The sequence below is a fragment of the Hoplias malabaricus genome, chromosome 6 (genome assembly GCF_029633855.1).
Source record: "Hoplias malabaricus isolate fHopMal1 chromosome 6, fHopMal1.hap1, whole genome shotgun sequence".
NCBI lineage: Eukaryota > Metazoa > Chordata > Actinopteri > Characiformes > Erythrinidae > Hoplias > Hoplias malabaricus.
In genome coordinates, this window is record NC_089805.1 from 42,037,049 (window position 1) to 42,053,693 (window position 16,645).

The following is a 16,645-nucleotide window of genomic DNA, read 5'->3' on the forward strand; positions in this document are numbered from 1 at the left end:
TGGAGCAAGTGCTTTTCTCCTCTAAGTGCTTTGAACATATTCATGCTACAAAATAACCAGGAGAAATTACAGAACATGTCAAACAGTTAATTACACACCGTACATGCACACATTCACTTGCCGTCCCTGTTAATTATTAATTCGCAAAAAAATATTAAGCGTGCCTTCGAGAGACTAATTAAAAACGACAAGGAACGGAAATTCATTTCCAAGAATTAGCGCTTATTAAAGGGCTCCAATCCGAGCGAATTAAACTACTATTTACTCTTTATTGTTGAACCGCTCGTATATCATTATCTTGCTAATAAGCCCCGCGCGTCGCTCCAAACTTATTCACGGCTACGAGAGCCAATCTCCACGACTGGAGTGAATTACCCAAGGATTTTCTGCGTCAGCCTCGGAAAGACCTGGCAGTCTCACCACTGGCTCCGCTTTAATAAGTCCATTTAACTCTCATTATTGGCTGTGAAGCTGCTGAATCAGACCAAAAAAATAAATAAATAACTAACACACACACACACCTCCCTGCACTCCTCCAGCTTCCACAAACACACTCTGCTGCTCTGTTCACACCGTTCACCACTCAGGAGCCAGTTACTGTCACTGGGGTTTAAAGGATGGATGGGTGTAGCTCTTATACAGGGCTTTCTTAAAATGGACGCCGGCTGATGACCTTTTTAACCCTCTGTTGTTGCTACTCCATCCTCAGCACTGCAGAAACGACACTATGTGTGACTTCTGCAGGAAGGTAGGACAACGCCGTATCTCTCTCCTCCCCCTCCCCTTTGATTTCCAGCGCGGCGCTGAAGACGTGAATTACACTCTGCGGCTGTAGGGGGAGGCCGTGCGAGGGATGGGGGCGGCTTGACACGGACAAAGAGAACGAACGAGCCCCGGGCCCCGCTCACCTTTTCTTGGCTGCTCCTTCCTCCCAGTATTCACTCCCTCCATCGTTGCTCTGTGAACACTTGCTGCCGTCTTTGTGTCCCCCTTTAGATCCAGAGCCGTTCAGCTGGACGCTCGATAAGGAGCCTGGACACAACCGGAGAGAAGGAGAGAGAGAAACACGGTCATTTACAGGACTTTCGGGCACTGCAGGCATTTGAAGAGTAAAACGGAGGAGGACAAGTGGGAGAGAGAGAGAGAATCAGAGGGAGAGAGATGGAAAATAAAGGAGACACAAGAAAAGGGTGAGCGATATCAAGAAGAGAAGAGGGAGGGATTTCAGAGTTCATGTGATCACATGCGATGGAGAGAGAGAGAGAGAGAGAGATGGAGGATATTAAGTGAAGCAGACTGTGCTGTAGAGTGTCTTTACACCGAGCTCAGCAGCACATTCAGCAGTGACAGGCAAAAGCTCCCCAATGAACACGAGTAAACATTAGTGACAGAGCGGAGATTAAAAGCCTCTCATCCAAAGAAGGGCTCGGTCCTCCACAGAAACAGCCGAGCACCCGTCCAAACTCATTCAGACCGCACCGAAGACGCAGCAAAGTCAGGAAACAAAGGACGCCGCAAAACACACTGAAGAGAACGGGCGAGTCCCTGAGAGTAGGTGATAAATCAACCTCCCGCTCCGAAAGAACACAAACCAAGCCGCAGTTTACGGGAATTACGGCACAAATAGATGCCAAGTCATCTAACACACCTGGCACTGGCGCTCATGGTAACAGATGGAAAAACACCAGGTCTAGCAGTGGCCCGAGGCACAGATACTGTTATATGATCCCAGTCATTGATTATGCAAAACCCCCCTCAAAGCCACACTGCATCACTCTCTTAAAAAAAGAACTGCTTTTTGAGACGACATGGGCTGTTTAAAGCAGCTCCCCATGATGTAAAAAGTTCCAACTCATTAATTCATTCATTCACTGATCAGGCTCTACCCAGAATCATGTAGCGCAGGGCAGCAAAGCACTCCGCACAGGGCTGGCTGGCACCGTGCTGTGTTATGAGGGTAGGGAGGAGGTCCTCACCCTCACCCATCACACTCTGAGACATAACATGCATCACAGACTTACAAAAACTCCAGGTAAAGGGAGTTTGTGCATGTGTGAACAGAGCCTCTAATGTCCCGGAGCATTCGCTGTATCTCCTGCACAGCTGGGAGAGGCGCAAAACACACAATGCATTTCCCACCGTGACAGAAAACCTCCCACTGTGTGCCACCTGTGAGAAAGGACCACTGTAGGAAATCGCCCGACCTCATCCTCTTATTCTCTAGACTTTCTCTGGAGTTTTTGTGTGAAAGGGGCTTAAGACCCCCCCCCCCCCCCCCCAGCCTTGGATAGTTGAGGCATCTCCTGATAAGACTCCGACATGTTTTGATATGTATGGATAATGTAATATAAGAGTTCAATCCAAACAGTAATAATCTCCAAAGTTAAAGGAACACTACGTATTTTGTTTACGTTTAATCTAAAGCTTCAGAATCATTGCGATGATTCACTGAGCTGTAATAGGAGAATAGAAGTCGTTTCTCCTCAGCACTGCAGAACCTGCTTTATGTAACATTTGGAGGCGGGTAGTAACTATCTAAACAATCTCCATCTTGTTTTCAGGACAGTGCTGTAAAGGTGTATTACACTCTGCAGCTGTAGGGGGAGCCCAAGAGCAAAAACATTAAATGTTACCTAGTGTTCCTTTAAGAGTGAGGCAAATACATACATTTAACTACAAAGTTTAAGAAGCCATTTTATATTTTTGTCACAAGTATTTTTAAGAAAATTAGAAATCTGAAATTCAATTCAAAATTACGCTAAACTTCAAACAAAAAACAGTTTCTAAACAAAGTCGAACTACATTCATATCAAATCCCTCACTGAAAAGAGCAGATTGACTGGTTGTGAGTAAAGCTCCGAGACTGAAAACATTAGACGGATGATCGCTGGAGATAAAGGAACAGGGAAAACAGGACGGCGGGGTGTTGTGTGGTTGGTATCAGCGGCAGGTTTGATGAGGATCCTGTTTGTACAGAAAAAAGATGAAGGGAGAAGAAAAGGAAGCAAGCCCAGACAGCCAGCTGTTTGGGAAGAAACCGCAGTGTGTCATCGTGAGCCTTCACACGCACCCTACACACTGCGGTAGGTTTGGCCTCCTGAGACTGACACGCACACACACACACACACACGCCTGTCATCGAACATCACTGTGGTCTCTCTTGTAACACTTTCTGGTGTAACGATCAACTGACGAGTGCTGCTCATCTTAAGAGGACAAACACACACACAATAATAAATTAAGGCATGCTGTTTAATGTGCAGGGTTATGGACAGAGATGTACGGTGTATAATCTCCATAAAAACATGAAATGGGTTGCTCTGGAGCAGCTGCCCATGTGTAAGTCTTGCCCAATGCCAACAGTAAGGAGTATCTGAGAAGGTCACGTTAGCGCTCTAAGCGTATCGTGAATATAGGACAGAGCCAGGCGGTTTAGGTGAGGAGTAGGGAACCCGTGTTCTCTGGAGTGACAGAGCTGGACCCAGCAGCACTGAGACGAGCTGGATCTGTGTTTCTGACTCAGAACTAGTCACCTACACTCAGCCACAGATGCTCCGCCCACAAGTAAACAGGGGGTCTGATACTTTCAGCGCAGTAACCCAGCCATCAGTCAGGATTCCGCCAGCTGCGTTCTGATTGGCTGTCGGTACATCCGCGTATGCACATTCCCGTGTGTTGTTTTGCCCTGGCTCTGGTATTGGTCCGACGTGAGACTGCCTCATTCCACACGTCATGACAAAATAGCAGTGATCGTGATTGGTCCTTTTGCGTGTCGGTCAGATTTCTTTACCTGCAGTAGTAGGCGGTTCTTGTCCACGTTAAATGACTCCGTAGAGAGTCTGGCAATCACCCAACGCCAGCACCTGACCTCATTATACGTTCAATTTACATTTATGGAATTTAGCAGGTTGTACAGCCAGGTTCAAATCTGAAATACCCTTGATCTCAGACATGCCCCGAAGAAAACGAAACAGCGTCAAGTCTGAAGCCTTCCCAGATGTTGTTGCGGCACCAGACGCATGTTTCGACCCCACGACACCGAACATCAGAACACCACAAGTGTGTTCATCACGCTGGATTGTGTTATGAAGGGAAAATAATAATAATAATAATAATAAAACCATCTGTCTTGACTGTGTATCATTTATCAGGCTATTTACACTGCTTCAGATCTTTCTGAAGATAGAGAGAGAGAGAGAGAGAGAGAGAGAGAGAGAGAGAGAGAGAGAGAGAGCGATCACATTAAGCCACTCTCCAAAACACACATGAAAAGCTGTAAAACAATGAGGTTTTCTACAGACCGCCGCGGCCAGGCTTCAAAAATATCAGCCGGAGAAGCTGCAGAGAGAGAAGTGCTCTCCAGGGACTAAACATTTCAGCTAAGAACGCACCAAAGCAGAACCATTAAAATCAAAACAGCTACTAAAGAGAGAGAGAGAGAGAGAGAACAACTCTCCTGTCCTACATTCAGAATGAACCACAAGTGAAAAGGCAAACCCAGAGGAAGCCACCAGCTCTCAGCTGAGGCCACAGGTTTTTAATCGGACTGTACAGGGCCAGGGCAGTGACCGCTGGAAGAGGCCAGAGGAGAGCGGAGCAGACGGGAAAAGGCCAGACCGGGTCAGACAGGAGCAGTGCGTTTTAAACGGGTTAAGCCGTCTACGTGACCTCAGCTACAGCACTGTTCAACCAGTGTGGTGATCATCTGCTGAGCGCTCGCACTTCTGCTGTTCAGCCCTATGACCGTCTGCGCAGTTTCCATAGAAATACAGCAACTCGGCTGCAATGTAAAGGAAGCACGACCCTGGTTTCACACACAGAGTCTTGTTAACACATTACAGCGCTGCTGAAGCCTGTGTCTACAGTGGGGCTGTAGATCCCTGCACTGAATCAACAGCACAGGTTCCCGGCCCAGAGCTGGCAGCACACCACACTCTACACAGCGGAGCCCACAGCGAGCTGCTAAATACTGCTCTAAAAGGGGAGTGACTTCAGTCGTGTGGAGGTTATAAGTGGTTTGGTTATAAGACGAGGAAACAACTACTCTGTTTCACCGCCTCAAAGCCAGTGAGCTCTAACCCCAGCAGACAGACCGCACTGACTGCAACCCCAGCAGACAGACCGCCCCCAACTCCAACCACAGCAGACGAACCGACTCCAACCCCAGTCAGACGGACCACACTGACTCCAACCCCAGTCAGACGGACCGCCCCCCAACCCCAGCAGACAGACCGCCCCCCAACCCCAGTCAGACAGACCGCCCCCCAACCCCAGCAGACAGACCGCCCCCCAACCCCAGTCAGACAGACCGCCCCGACTCCAACCCCAGTCAGACAGACCGCCCCGACTCCAACCCCAGCAGACAGACCGCCCCCCAACCCGTCAGACAGACCGCCCCCCAACCCCAGTCAGACAGACCGCCCCGACTCTAACCCCATAAGACAGACCGCTCCGACTCTAACCCCATAAGACAGACCGCTCCGACTCTAACCACAGCAGACAGACCGCCCCGACTCTAACCACAGCAGACAGACCGCCCCGACTCCAACCCCAGTCAGACAGACTGCCCCCGACTCCAACCCCAGCAGACAGACCGCCCCGACTCCAACCCCAGTCAGACAGACCGCCCCGACTCCAACCCCAGTCAGACAGACCGCCCCGACTCCAACCCCAGTCAGACAGACCGCCCCGACTCCAACCCCAGTCAGACAGACCGCCCCGACTCCAACCCCAGTCAGACAGACCGCCCCGACTCCAACCCCAGTCAGACAGACCGCCCCGACTCCAACCCCAGTCAGACGCCCTGACTCTAACCCCAGTCAGACAGACCCGACAGACTCAGGACATTTATTCTGTATTTGTTTGGATATGTCCTGTGATGTTTTAAAGTTACTTTAGATATAATTGTTCATGTTTGTTGTTTATAAGCAAAGTAGATTTATAAGTAGATTTATGTGCTGCATTGTTTATTTAATAATATAATCTTTTGTCAACATTTGTAGTAAAATAAAACATTTAATTTAATAAACCATTTAATATAATATGCACAATTTATTTAATTTAATATAATTCATATAAATATTAAACATATTTATACAATAATGTGCTCTTGAAATTAATATAAAACAAATTTTCAGTGTTTTTTTATATCGCCAAGAATATCGTTATTGCCAAAGTACCCTGAAATATCCTGATATTTTTGTAGGGCCATATCGCCCACCCCTATTAGCAAAAGCTGAGGAAATAGAGGTGACTGCCTCCACATGTCTGTTCCTGGCAGCAGTGTGACTTTGCTAGTGGGTGAAACTGGCAATGATTATAACCTGGGAGACAATACACACAAACAAAAACTACCGGCTTGAAACGTCTCTCCGTTCATCTCCGAATCTCCACTGAAGAGGGGTTCCGCAATGCAGAAACTGCACTATGTCATTTTGGAGGAGGGTAGGAAACCAGCCCTTTCATTTCAGGTCAGTGCTGTAAAAATTCCCAATCCTACCTAGTGTTCCTTTAAGCCTCGTGGATGTGTGGTGTGTGTTGAGGTCACAGGGCTGTGGGGTGTTTCCCCATTAGTCAAGGGTCCAGTAATAACTGGGCCACACTACGGCAGCGATACGAGGGCCGTCACATCCAGGGCAACGAGCGGCACTGTTCAGACCTTAATCATCCACACGACACCCCATCACCCGTCATCTACACTGAATTCTAACAGTGCTAATGCAGCAGAGTGCACGCACTTACGCTTATTACCCAGCCCTGCTCAGGCACTCTCACCGTGCCCAGGCTGGCAGACAATGGCACATTAACGACAGCAGTGGGCAGTCGCAACAAACAAATAAATAAATAAACAAGAACACAAAGGCGCGAGGCTCCAGGGATAAAACTGCCTGATGTTTTTGTCTGTAGAATTGTTAATGTTAGTGTTTCCTCAGTGTTCCTCTTCAAACGTCTCGCTAAAACACAGAGGCTGAGGTTCCGAGCCCACCACAACAATAACAGGCCTTTCTGCATTTTTGGTTTTCCAGACCATCTCTGAGAACGAGCACCAGGGCCGCACTGCTCTGAGCCAAGCCCCTCTCAGCTCCGCTGCCTGCTCCTCCAGGTTCACTTTACACCGTCATTAACACGTGTCCCCAGCCCGAGCAGGTGAGACCTGGTTTTACTCAACAGTCCTAAAACACCACCGCTCTGCTCTCTTTTCTTTCTTCTCACTGGCTGTAAACACGGCTTTCTCACCTGCTTCTGTCTCACACGCGCTCTAACCTCGGGAAAGACTCTTAAAACAGGCAGGGAATCGCCTGCAGAGGCTGAGGAGAAGGCTGCGTCCTGCTGGGGTCCCTGCCACGGCTGTCCTGAGGAATATTTAGAGCAATGGGTGCATTCTGGGCCGTGTGTGATGTCATTAACAGGTCTGGACAGAGTGGGGACCGGTGTGGGTCTCAGAACGGTATCAGAACCAATCCTTTCGTTTTGCCACATCAATCATGTGCAAAGTAGTAGTGCTGGGCGATATGAGCGTGAATCAATATCACGATTAACAGTACATTTTACCACAACTACGATTAATGAACGATTATTTTGTTTTTGTGTTTTGGACCGTCTTAGTTCAGTGCTGTAAATACGCTCCAGTTTTAACGCCGGGATCTTGTTTCTAATGTCGCCGGGAGCTTTTTCCTCTCGTGTTTTTTGAGCACTGTTTATATGTTAGGTTGCTTCCATGTTGCATATAGGGGCAGAGTCACATGACAACGGCCTGGTAGCATGGTTTTAAAAGGGACATTGCATGAACACAATGGGAAAAAAACCCCAAAAAGCTATAAAAAATTGATATAGACAAGTTTGTTGATTAGAAGTTCTGAACGCCCTACAAAGTAGAAAAAAAAAAAAACCTCTGTCTGATTTGTGGCTTCTTGCTGTCCCCCGCAGATGCCACCAAGTCACAGCTACTAATCACTTGCTCTTAGGAAACGTGTGATCGCTGACTGAGTGTCCTCTTCTAGCGTGGAGTGAGTGGTTACAGGTCCAGCTCTATTAGGGTTTTACCTTTACTCCTTAAATTAATTTTAAAACCACAGTCTGCAGATCAGTTTCACACACTGTGAATCAATACCATCTCCCAGTCTGTGTCAGTAAACATGGAATAAAATAAGACTTTCTGATTTGTTGCTGCTACTTATGTCAAGTTCAGTGATTTTAGAATTGCCCCGCCCCCTCGTCTGAGTCTCTCCAATCACACAGCTGAACCTGCGTTTACGTGAGAGCGCAAACACGAGGTTAAACAGACAGAACGAGTGCAGAGAAATAAGAGCACAGAGTAAAAACTGAGAAAACGAGAACGGAGAACAGCAGCTAAAATCCAGAGCGTCTGCTCCTCACTGCTGTGCGCTCGGGGTCGGGGGGAACAGCGAGCGGCTCATTATCGTTTAAAGGAACAGCCGCTGTAACTGAACACTCTGAATTGGGCTGTTTAGGCATGGGGGAAATGCTGCTGTGTTTGATCCTTGTGGTGTTTTGACAAAAAAATAAATTAATCCCAGAACTGTGTTCACACTTGTAGAAACGTGAGAGAATGTGTTTCCTTCGACAATTTGCATGCACCTAAGCTCCACAGTCTGTAATCAGCACAGTCTACACACTTCTGCAGTGAGAGATTATAAAAACAACAGCTTTCACTGGCGCTGATTTCTAAGGTCTGAAATGAGAACCAGATTGAGACGACTTATCCTCATGTGGCTGGCGGCTCGTCAGCAGTGTGTGTGTGTGTGTGTATATATATATAGTGATTAGACTGAGTATCAGCCCTTCTACAAACAAGTGCTGTTCCCTGCCTCTCTTACGAGGAGCGACAGGCGGCGAGAGAGAGAGAACAGAAGGATGGAGAAGAGGACGACAGTCTGAAAGATGGACACTGAACGACAAAGACACAAAGCGAGAGAGAGCAGACAGAGTAGAGGGACTGGTGAAAAGGAAATGAGAGCAGTAAAGTGGACAGGCTGAGACGGTGATTGTAGGTTGGACGCTGGACTCATAGTGACAGAGGGATAAATGAAGAGTGACAGTTGCTATGGCGATCACTCCTCTCCTCGCTCACGCTCAGGAGCGCCTGTCCATCACTGTCTCCGCCCGACTGCTGGCCACGCCCCTTTAAGAAGCACACACACACGCACGCCCAGCTGAGAAGGGTGGGCGGAGATCACATCAGAGCTGTTATTATTAAATCAGCGCTGCTTTAGCCCACAGCTACGGGAGGAAATCATATCTGACACTGATCCTCTAACAAAAACACAGCCTGTGTGTGTCTCTCCGGCGCTGCGATCCGGCCAGGCATCGGCGCTTTAAGGCCTCTCACACGCCGTGGGTTACCCACACTGTACCACTGACCTACTCTCGCTCCCCCCACGCGTTTCTGCCATCACAGCCGCGGGAGCTGCAGCTTCACAGAGCACAGACCCCCAGTCAGCCCTAAGAGAACCAGAATAATGTGAACTCAAACTGTTTCTGCAGATTACACCATGCTCGGGTCACTGAAACACACTGAAACACACCGCACCGCGTCTGAGAGCAGCAGGAGACAGACGCCACAGCGGAGGACTTTATAGACGACATAATCGTGCCACTTTCCCACATTAACTTGCGCATTCTGAAATTACTGGTTACGGTTGGCCATCTGGGAGCTATAAAACTCCATGTTTATCAGTGTTTTTATTAATATCTTTGTGATAACACAGTGCAGAAACGTTACAAAAAGGGATGGTCCCAGAAGGAGATGAAGAATTTCTGAAATCAGGCCTCAGCTTTCCCCTTTTAGGGCCGAGTGCGCTCTGCTCACAGCGCTGTGGGACAATCAGGGCCTCTTTACAGAGTGAGCTGAGACTGTTCTGAACCGTTTGATTTGAAACACATGCAGATCAGGCACACATCAAAGATGAGGTTCTGCAAAGATCCAGGAAATGCCCTCAGACCCCACGGGGTTAATTTCTGACTTAAAACACATAACTGGGTGGAAGCGAAAATTAACTTTATACAAACAAGTACATTCAGAACTGAGGACAGTTCTGAGTCTTAACGAAACAAACGTGGCCTGCTTTGTTCAAAATACCACAAGGAACCAACCCCAAAGCAGCGCCCCCCCCCCCCTCTCCCCCGCACACAGAAACTCTTTCTCTGCTATTTTTGCTGTTTTAGCTTGGTTCTCTCATTTCTCCACTGTTGTGTCTATTTCACATGGTTTAGTCTCATATTTGTGTTCTCATAAAAACAGCTAAAGTGCTGACACTGGAAATTCACAGATAGAGGGCGCCACAATTCTGGAGTTTTTAGCTCCAATATTAATGACTAAAGATGTAATGAGGGGAGCAAAATCAGAACAGCTTTTTCTATCCTAAGTTTTCGGATTTAATAAAAAAAATGACAGGCTGATCTTATGTTGCAGTCACATAGCTCCAGGGACCTGGAGGTTGTGGGTTCGATTCCCGCTCCGGGTGACTGTCTGTGAGGAGTGTGGTGTGTTCTCCCTGTGTCTGCGTGGGTTTCCTCCGGGTGACTGTCTGTGAGGAGTGTGGTGTGTTCTCCCTGTGTCTGTGTGGGTTTCCTCCGGGTGACTGTCTGTGAGGAGTGTGGTGTGTTCTCCCTGTGTCTGTGTGGGTTTCCTCTGGGTGACTGTCTGTGAGGAGTGTGGTGTGTTCTCCCTGTGTCTGTGTGGGTTTCCTCTGGGTGATCCGGTTTCATATATATATATATGTAAATAAATCTTCTACGCATCAGACTTAAACTGGACAGTGTTATCGAGGACTACTAAAAGTATACTACATCTGTTAACTGTGTGATTTAAACGCCCTCTACCCTCGAGACTTTCCAAACCGCGTGGGATAGAAACGGGGAAAACCACATGTAGATAAAAAAACTTCCCTCTGCCCCAATGGGTAAAGCTCACTTTTCCCTCTCCGTCCTCCAGATCTTTTGGCTCGAAGTGGAACCAAGTGGGATATGGACACTGGTGTGAGACAAACAGCATTAGACAGCTTCCAAAGCCCACAGCATGGTTCCCACACTGCTGTCCTCAACAGACAAACGCACTGCGGAGCCTTACCTCATTTCCTCAAAACAGAATCAAGTAACCAAGACACGGCTTACACCTTCAGCATCTTCAGTTCCGCCCTAAAGCTGAGGCTAAAGCAGCATGTCCCCATCACCCTGCGTGGGGTCGGTAAGTGATCTCACTGGGACCTCCAGACACAGAGTGTGATCTAAGAAACCAGGACATAACTACAGACCAGGATTCAGAACTCAAAACACACCGTTTGTGGCGAACGGGACAGAGCTAAAACATGGCTCTTTTAACTGCGGTGTACCTCAAGGGTCTCTATTAGGGTCTTGAGGACTTTTCAGGATCTGAGCGCAGGAGAGGCAGGGCGGTCATTAACTCACCGTTTGGGCTTTTAGTTCCGTCACTGAGGCCATCGCACGGCTGTCGTTTCTGCGCACTCTTAAACTCCTTCAGTGACAGATAGAGGACCTTCCGCACCACGCGCTCCTCTGACCAGGGGATCCCATCACTGTCGTCCTACACACACAGGAAAGAACGACACGTTAGCACATATGGGGAACAGAGAGAATCAGGTCCTGGAAGTGATATTATTATAAAAGCAAAGATAATATGTATCAAGTTTAATGTAGAACGAAAAACACAATAAATATATCATTTTGGAACCAAATAAATCAAATTAAAAAAAAAAAATTGAGGGTACACAATTAGCTGTCAGGTCACATGATGGACACACACACACACACACACAATTCAGTGTGTTACTAAATCACACCACAGCGTGTTATTGCAAAGGGGTCATGTTTTCCTCTGACCTTTTCCAATCACTTTATTTCCTACCTCATTTCATCTCGCTGTATTTTAAAGAGTGAATCACATTCTCCTCAAAATGGAACAGCGCACTGACGTGAACTTCCTGTCTCAAAATACCCACTTCCGTTCCAAACGTCTCGACACCAAAACAGATCACAAATGGGGGAACGTTTCATGGAAGCTGTCAGCGCTAACCAGAAGATCTGCTTCCACCGTGGAGACGTTTAAGAGCAGTGGAACTCAACTAATCACAGCGGAAAGTAGGTTTAGTTCAGTGACAACTAGTTTCTCAAAAACGGCATTTGACAGTAAACAGAGGTTCGTTCTCAACTGGGTTGTTAAGAAAAGTGCTGGGTTGTTTGATCCTTGTGGTAGTTTGACCCACAGTCGGATGTTTCATTAAGAACCCAGAACTGTGCGTTCACTTGTGGAACGGGTAGATTCTGTCTCTCATAAAATGATCATTTCACAGAGACTGTTTTATCACCACATCGACCACGTACAACGTGTTGTGGATCAGCTTCACCGTGTCCAGAGCAAACTACAAGCTGTGTCTTGCTGAGCCGGCTAGGCTTTACGTGTCCTTTGTGGTCAGCGTCTGCTCAGTGAAATCAGACCGAATTCAGCTCATTCCACACTGCAGTTTAATTTAGGTCTGATCTGACATCAAACGCTTGGAGGAAATTCCCATAAAACCACATTTTCTCATCAGCTTTGATTGTGAGCCTCTAACCAACGAAGAGCTGAGCGGATACCGTCCGGAGATACATCACACTCAGTCACTGCTGTTGAAATAAAACCAGCAGGGAGCAGATCTGATGATTCATAAAGATTTAATGACACATTTATAAAGGCTTTAATACATTATTTATATGCCTTTAAACCTTTGAATAAAAAAAAAAAGCTGAGCATAAGTTGTTTTTAATCTTCTATTAAAAGTCAAAGAGAAGCACTCTGACAGTAAACGAAACAGAGTTATAATAAACGACTTCATAACAGAGCCGACTGCAGACCTTCAACAAACAGAGAACATCTCAGCAGAGAGAGAGAGAGAGAGAGAGAGAGTGAACCTGATTAAACGGGACATAATACTTCTTTTCAAACTCGTTAGAATAGGGCCATGGGCTCATAAAGAGATCTCAGCAGCTCTTAGGGCTCTGTCACTTTTATGCAAATAAGCTGTAACAGGCCAAGCCCCGCCCATCCCATGTTCACACAGGTGAGGGGTGGTGCCATGATGGTTCTATGCAAATCTTTTTGTGATGTCACAATAAAGGGAGCCATCCAATAAAAATAATCTTAAACTCTAACCATATTAGCACACCTTAGCTCTAAACTGGCTAACGTTAGCCAGGCTGCTAATGCTAATGAGACCTTAGTCCTGTGACTTTACACTCTTAAAATTAAAGGTGCAACCAAGGGCTCTTTGATTGATGCCATAGAAGAAACACTTTTTTTTTTTATCCATAGGACTATTTTTACTCATAACATTTAAACTCAAAGAACTTTTACAACAAGTGAGCCTTGTCCAAAGAACATTTATTTTGAAGAGTGCTGCTGAGCAGAATAGCTAGAAATGCTAGTTAGCCACATTGCTACCTAGGGTATTATTTATAGCACACTACCTGCAACTTCAAGGATACGCTGTAGCCGGGCTAAGCACCGACGTAACTGACGTACTGGTAATTCAGAGAACACTCTGGATAACGTGGCTATGACTAGCACACGCTAACCTAGAACCCTGATAAAGAACAGTGAAGGGGAGTGTGCCAAAACCCCATTGACACTGGCCTCATTAGGCATGAGAATAACAACTGCTAATGAGGAAGACGAGAGTCAAGCGAGGCAGCAGCTGGACACATCTGAGGGGGGTTTAAGAGCACGCAGAAACACAGCGATGACAGAGACGGGTTTACACTCTGTCGTTCAGAGGAGCGGTGTTAGAGTCCTGCAGCTGAGGACGGAAACCCCACTGACTTCAGACACTGAGGCCAGCACAAAGTTCAGCAGAGTCGGAGCACCACGTGTCCAGTGGACAACAACAAGAGACACTTCTCAAAGTCAAGACTGCAGTTGTGGGGGTCTCATACTGCTGAGATTCAAAGGCTCCTCTGCAGGTCTTGCTCTTGATCAATGAAGGCAGCCATTTTGTGGTTTAAGTATGGTTTAATACAAGAAACATGCATATGCTTCCCACACTGCTGTATTTACTGAATAGTTTTGCTATGTTTTTAAAAGGGGACATTCTACCACAGTTCTGGGTCTTAATAAATCTGTAAAAATACCACAAGGATCAAACCCCACAGCAGCAATCTTCCTCTGTCTAAACAGCCCTCTTCCTTTAAATGACAATGAGCTGCTCGCTGTTCACCCCGACCCTGAGCGCACAGCAGTGAGAAGCGAGGAGCAGAAGCTTTGGTTTTTAGCCGTTTTCACTTGGGGCTCATTCTTCTCTGTTCTCATTCTCTCTTGTTTTTACTCAGTGCTCTTATTTCTCCACAATCATTGTGTCTGTTTTCTGTGTTTAACCTTGTCTTTGCGCTCTCACATAAAGGCTGTCCTCACAGACAGTCACCCGGAGGAAACCCACACGGACACAGGGAGAACACACCACACTCCTCAAAGACAGTCACCCGGAGGAAACCCACGCAGACACAGAGAGAACACACCACACTCCTCACCGACAGTCACCCGGAGGAAACCCATGCAGACACAGGGAGAACACACCACACTCCTCACAGACAGTCACCCGGAGGAAACCCACGCAGACACAGGGAGAACACACCACACTCCTCACAGACAGTCACCCGGAGGAAACCCACGCAGACACAGGGAGAACACACCACACTCCTCACAGAGAGTCACCCGGAGGAAACCCACGCAGACACAGGGAGAACACACCACACTCCTCACAGACAGTCACCCGGAGGAAACCCATGCAGACACAGGGAGAACACACCACACTCCTCACAGACAGTCACCCGGAGGAAACCCACGCAGACACAGGGAGAACACACCACACTCCTCACAGAGAGTCACCCGGAGGAAACCCACGCAGACACAGGGAGAACACACCACACTCCTCACAGACAGTCACCCGGAGGAAACCCACGCAGACACAGGGAGAACACACCACACTCCTCACAGACAGTCACCCGGAGGAAACCCACGCAGACACAGGGAGAACACACCACACTCCTCACAGACAGACAGTCAAATTGTGACTGAGTTAACACACTAACTTTGGCATGTATCTAATTCCCAAGGTCCTGGCTGTCACTGTGTGCCTTAAATACACCACAGCACTTCACTGATGAGTAACAGAACCATAGCGTGTTCATTTAACAGTGAGATTAAAATCCAGTATCAGTCGCTGTACAGTGCGTGGCACCCGTCACAACCTCTGCGACAGGAACAGAGACCACACCACCTCCCGCACCTCCCAGACCAAACTAAACCCCTCCAACCCCTGTCCCAGAGCAGCGCCCCTCTGAGCCCCTCTCAGGTTTACAGGCAGAACGCGGTCACTCCATCCCTCCAAGGACCCATTAACAGCACACGGAGGATCCAGTTTTCCCCAAAATCACACCCAGGACAGAGCTGTCCACACAGAGACGTGTGGGGAAAAAACAGCCAAAAAAGTCCAATTAAAGCAGGAGGATTCGGAGAGTTATCATTGCTTCCTATGGGGGAAATTTCAAGGGGGTGGAAACAAAAAGGCGTGCGAGTGGGTGTTTGTGTGTGTACGTGCATCTGTGAGGGAGCTGACACTGACAGGTGAGCTTCACATCTCCCTGCAGACGTGCACACACACACACACACACACACACAGCTCTATGCACTGACGCTCTGCAGCACCTGACAGAAGCTGATTGGGTGTGTAGAGTGTGAAACCACCAGAGCTCCTCGTTAGAGAAGTCCATGTGCGCACACACACGCTCACACACACACGCACACACAAGATGGAAATCTCAAATTAGACATCAATACAAACTGGCAGGGTTTGTAACAGGCTTCATATTATTGCTGTAATATGAAATGGCATCGTCCTTCAACAGGGGATTGTCATAATTGTGTGTGTGTGTGTGTGTGAGTGTGTGTGTGAGAGAGAGAGAGAGAGAGAGAGAGAGAGAGAGGAAAAGAAAGAGAAAGCCGAATCCCTCGAAAGTGTGTGATGCTGTCGCAGAATCCCCGCAGCACAATACAGTACACAGCTATTTACCCCACACTTCCTATCAACCTCTCTCTCTCTCTCTCTCTCTCCACTGCTGTGGATTCTTACACACAGGTTTGTTTTAATACCTCGTCAGGACCTGAAGCCCTGTGTCTTGCTTGTATTTTACATCAGGCCGAGACCCCTGTAGCCTCCAGCGGCAGTAACCTACAGGTCTGTGCTTCATCATGAAGTTCCCAAAACAGGAAAACAGATTTCAGAGAGTGGGCTTGAGTCAGGACGGTTAAACACAGAGGACCGCGCAGAGCCTTAACGAAACCTGCAGCTGTCAGTGTTCGGACCGCGTCCAGCATCTGCTCAGAAGAGCACCTCCACCTCTGCTCTCAGGGAGATGTAAAACATGAACGCTGAGCTATAGCTGTAAACCAGTTCTTTTGTACGACACACAAACACACACACACACACACACACACACACACACACCTCAAGAAAAATCTCTGGCAACTGGAAGAATGTGGCTAAATTTTTTTCTTGCTTTCCCCGCCACAATCTGGCAACCTGCCAGCTTTATTTCCTCCATGTAAAATCGCTGAGCTGTGTGTGTGTGTGTGTGT

General features: G+C 47.6%; 1 protein-coding gene across 2 annotated transcripts in view; it reads right to left on the minus strand.

Annotated features, from left to right (window-relative positions):
• jarid2b (jumonji and AT-rich interaction domain containing 2b) overlaps positions 1 to 16,645 on the minus strand; it is a 145,969-nt gene that overhangs the window by 65,734 nt on the left and 63,590 nt on the right. For both annotated transcript variants that reach the window (XM_066673810.1, XM_066673811.1), the window contains exons 2-3: positions 11,428 to 11,563; positions 909 to 1,032 (exon numbers count right to left, since the gene is read on the minus strand). In XM_066673810.1, the coding sequence (XP_066529907.1) occupies positions 909 to 1,032; positions 11,428 to 11,563 (260 nt within the window). The remainder of the gene's footprint in view (positions 1 to 908; positions 1,033 to 11,427; positions 11,564 to 16,645) is intronic.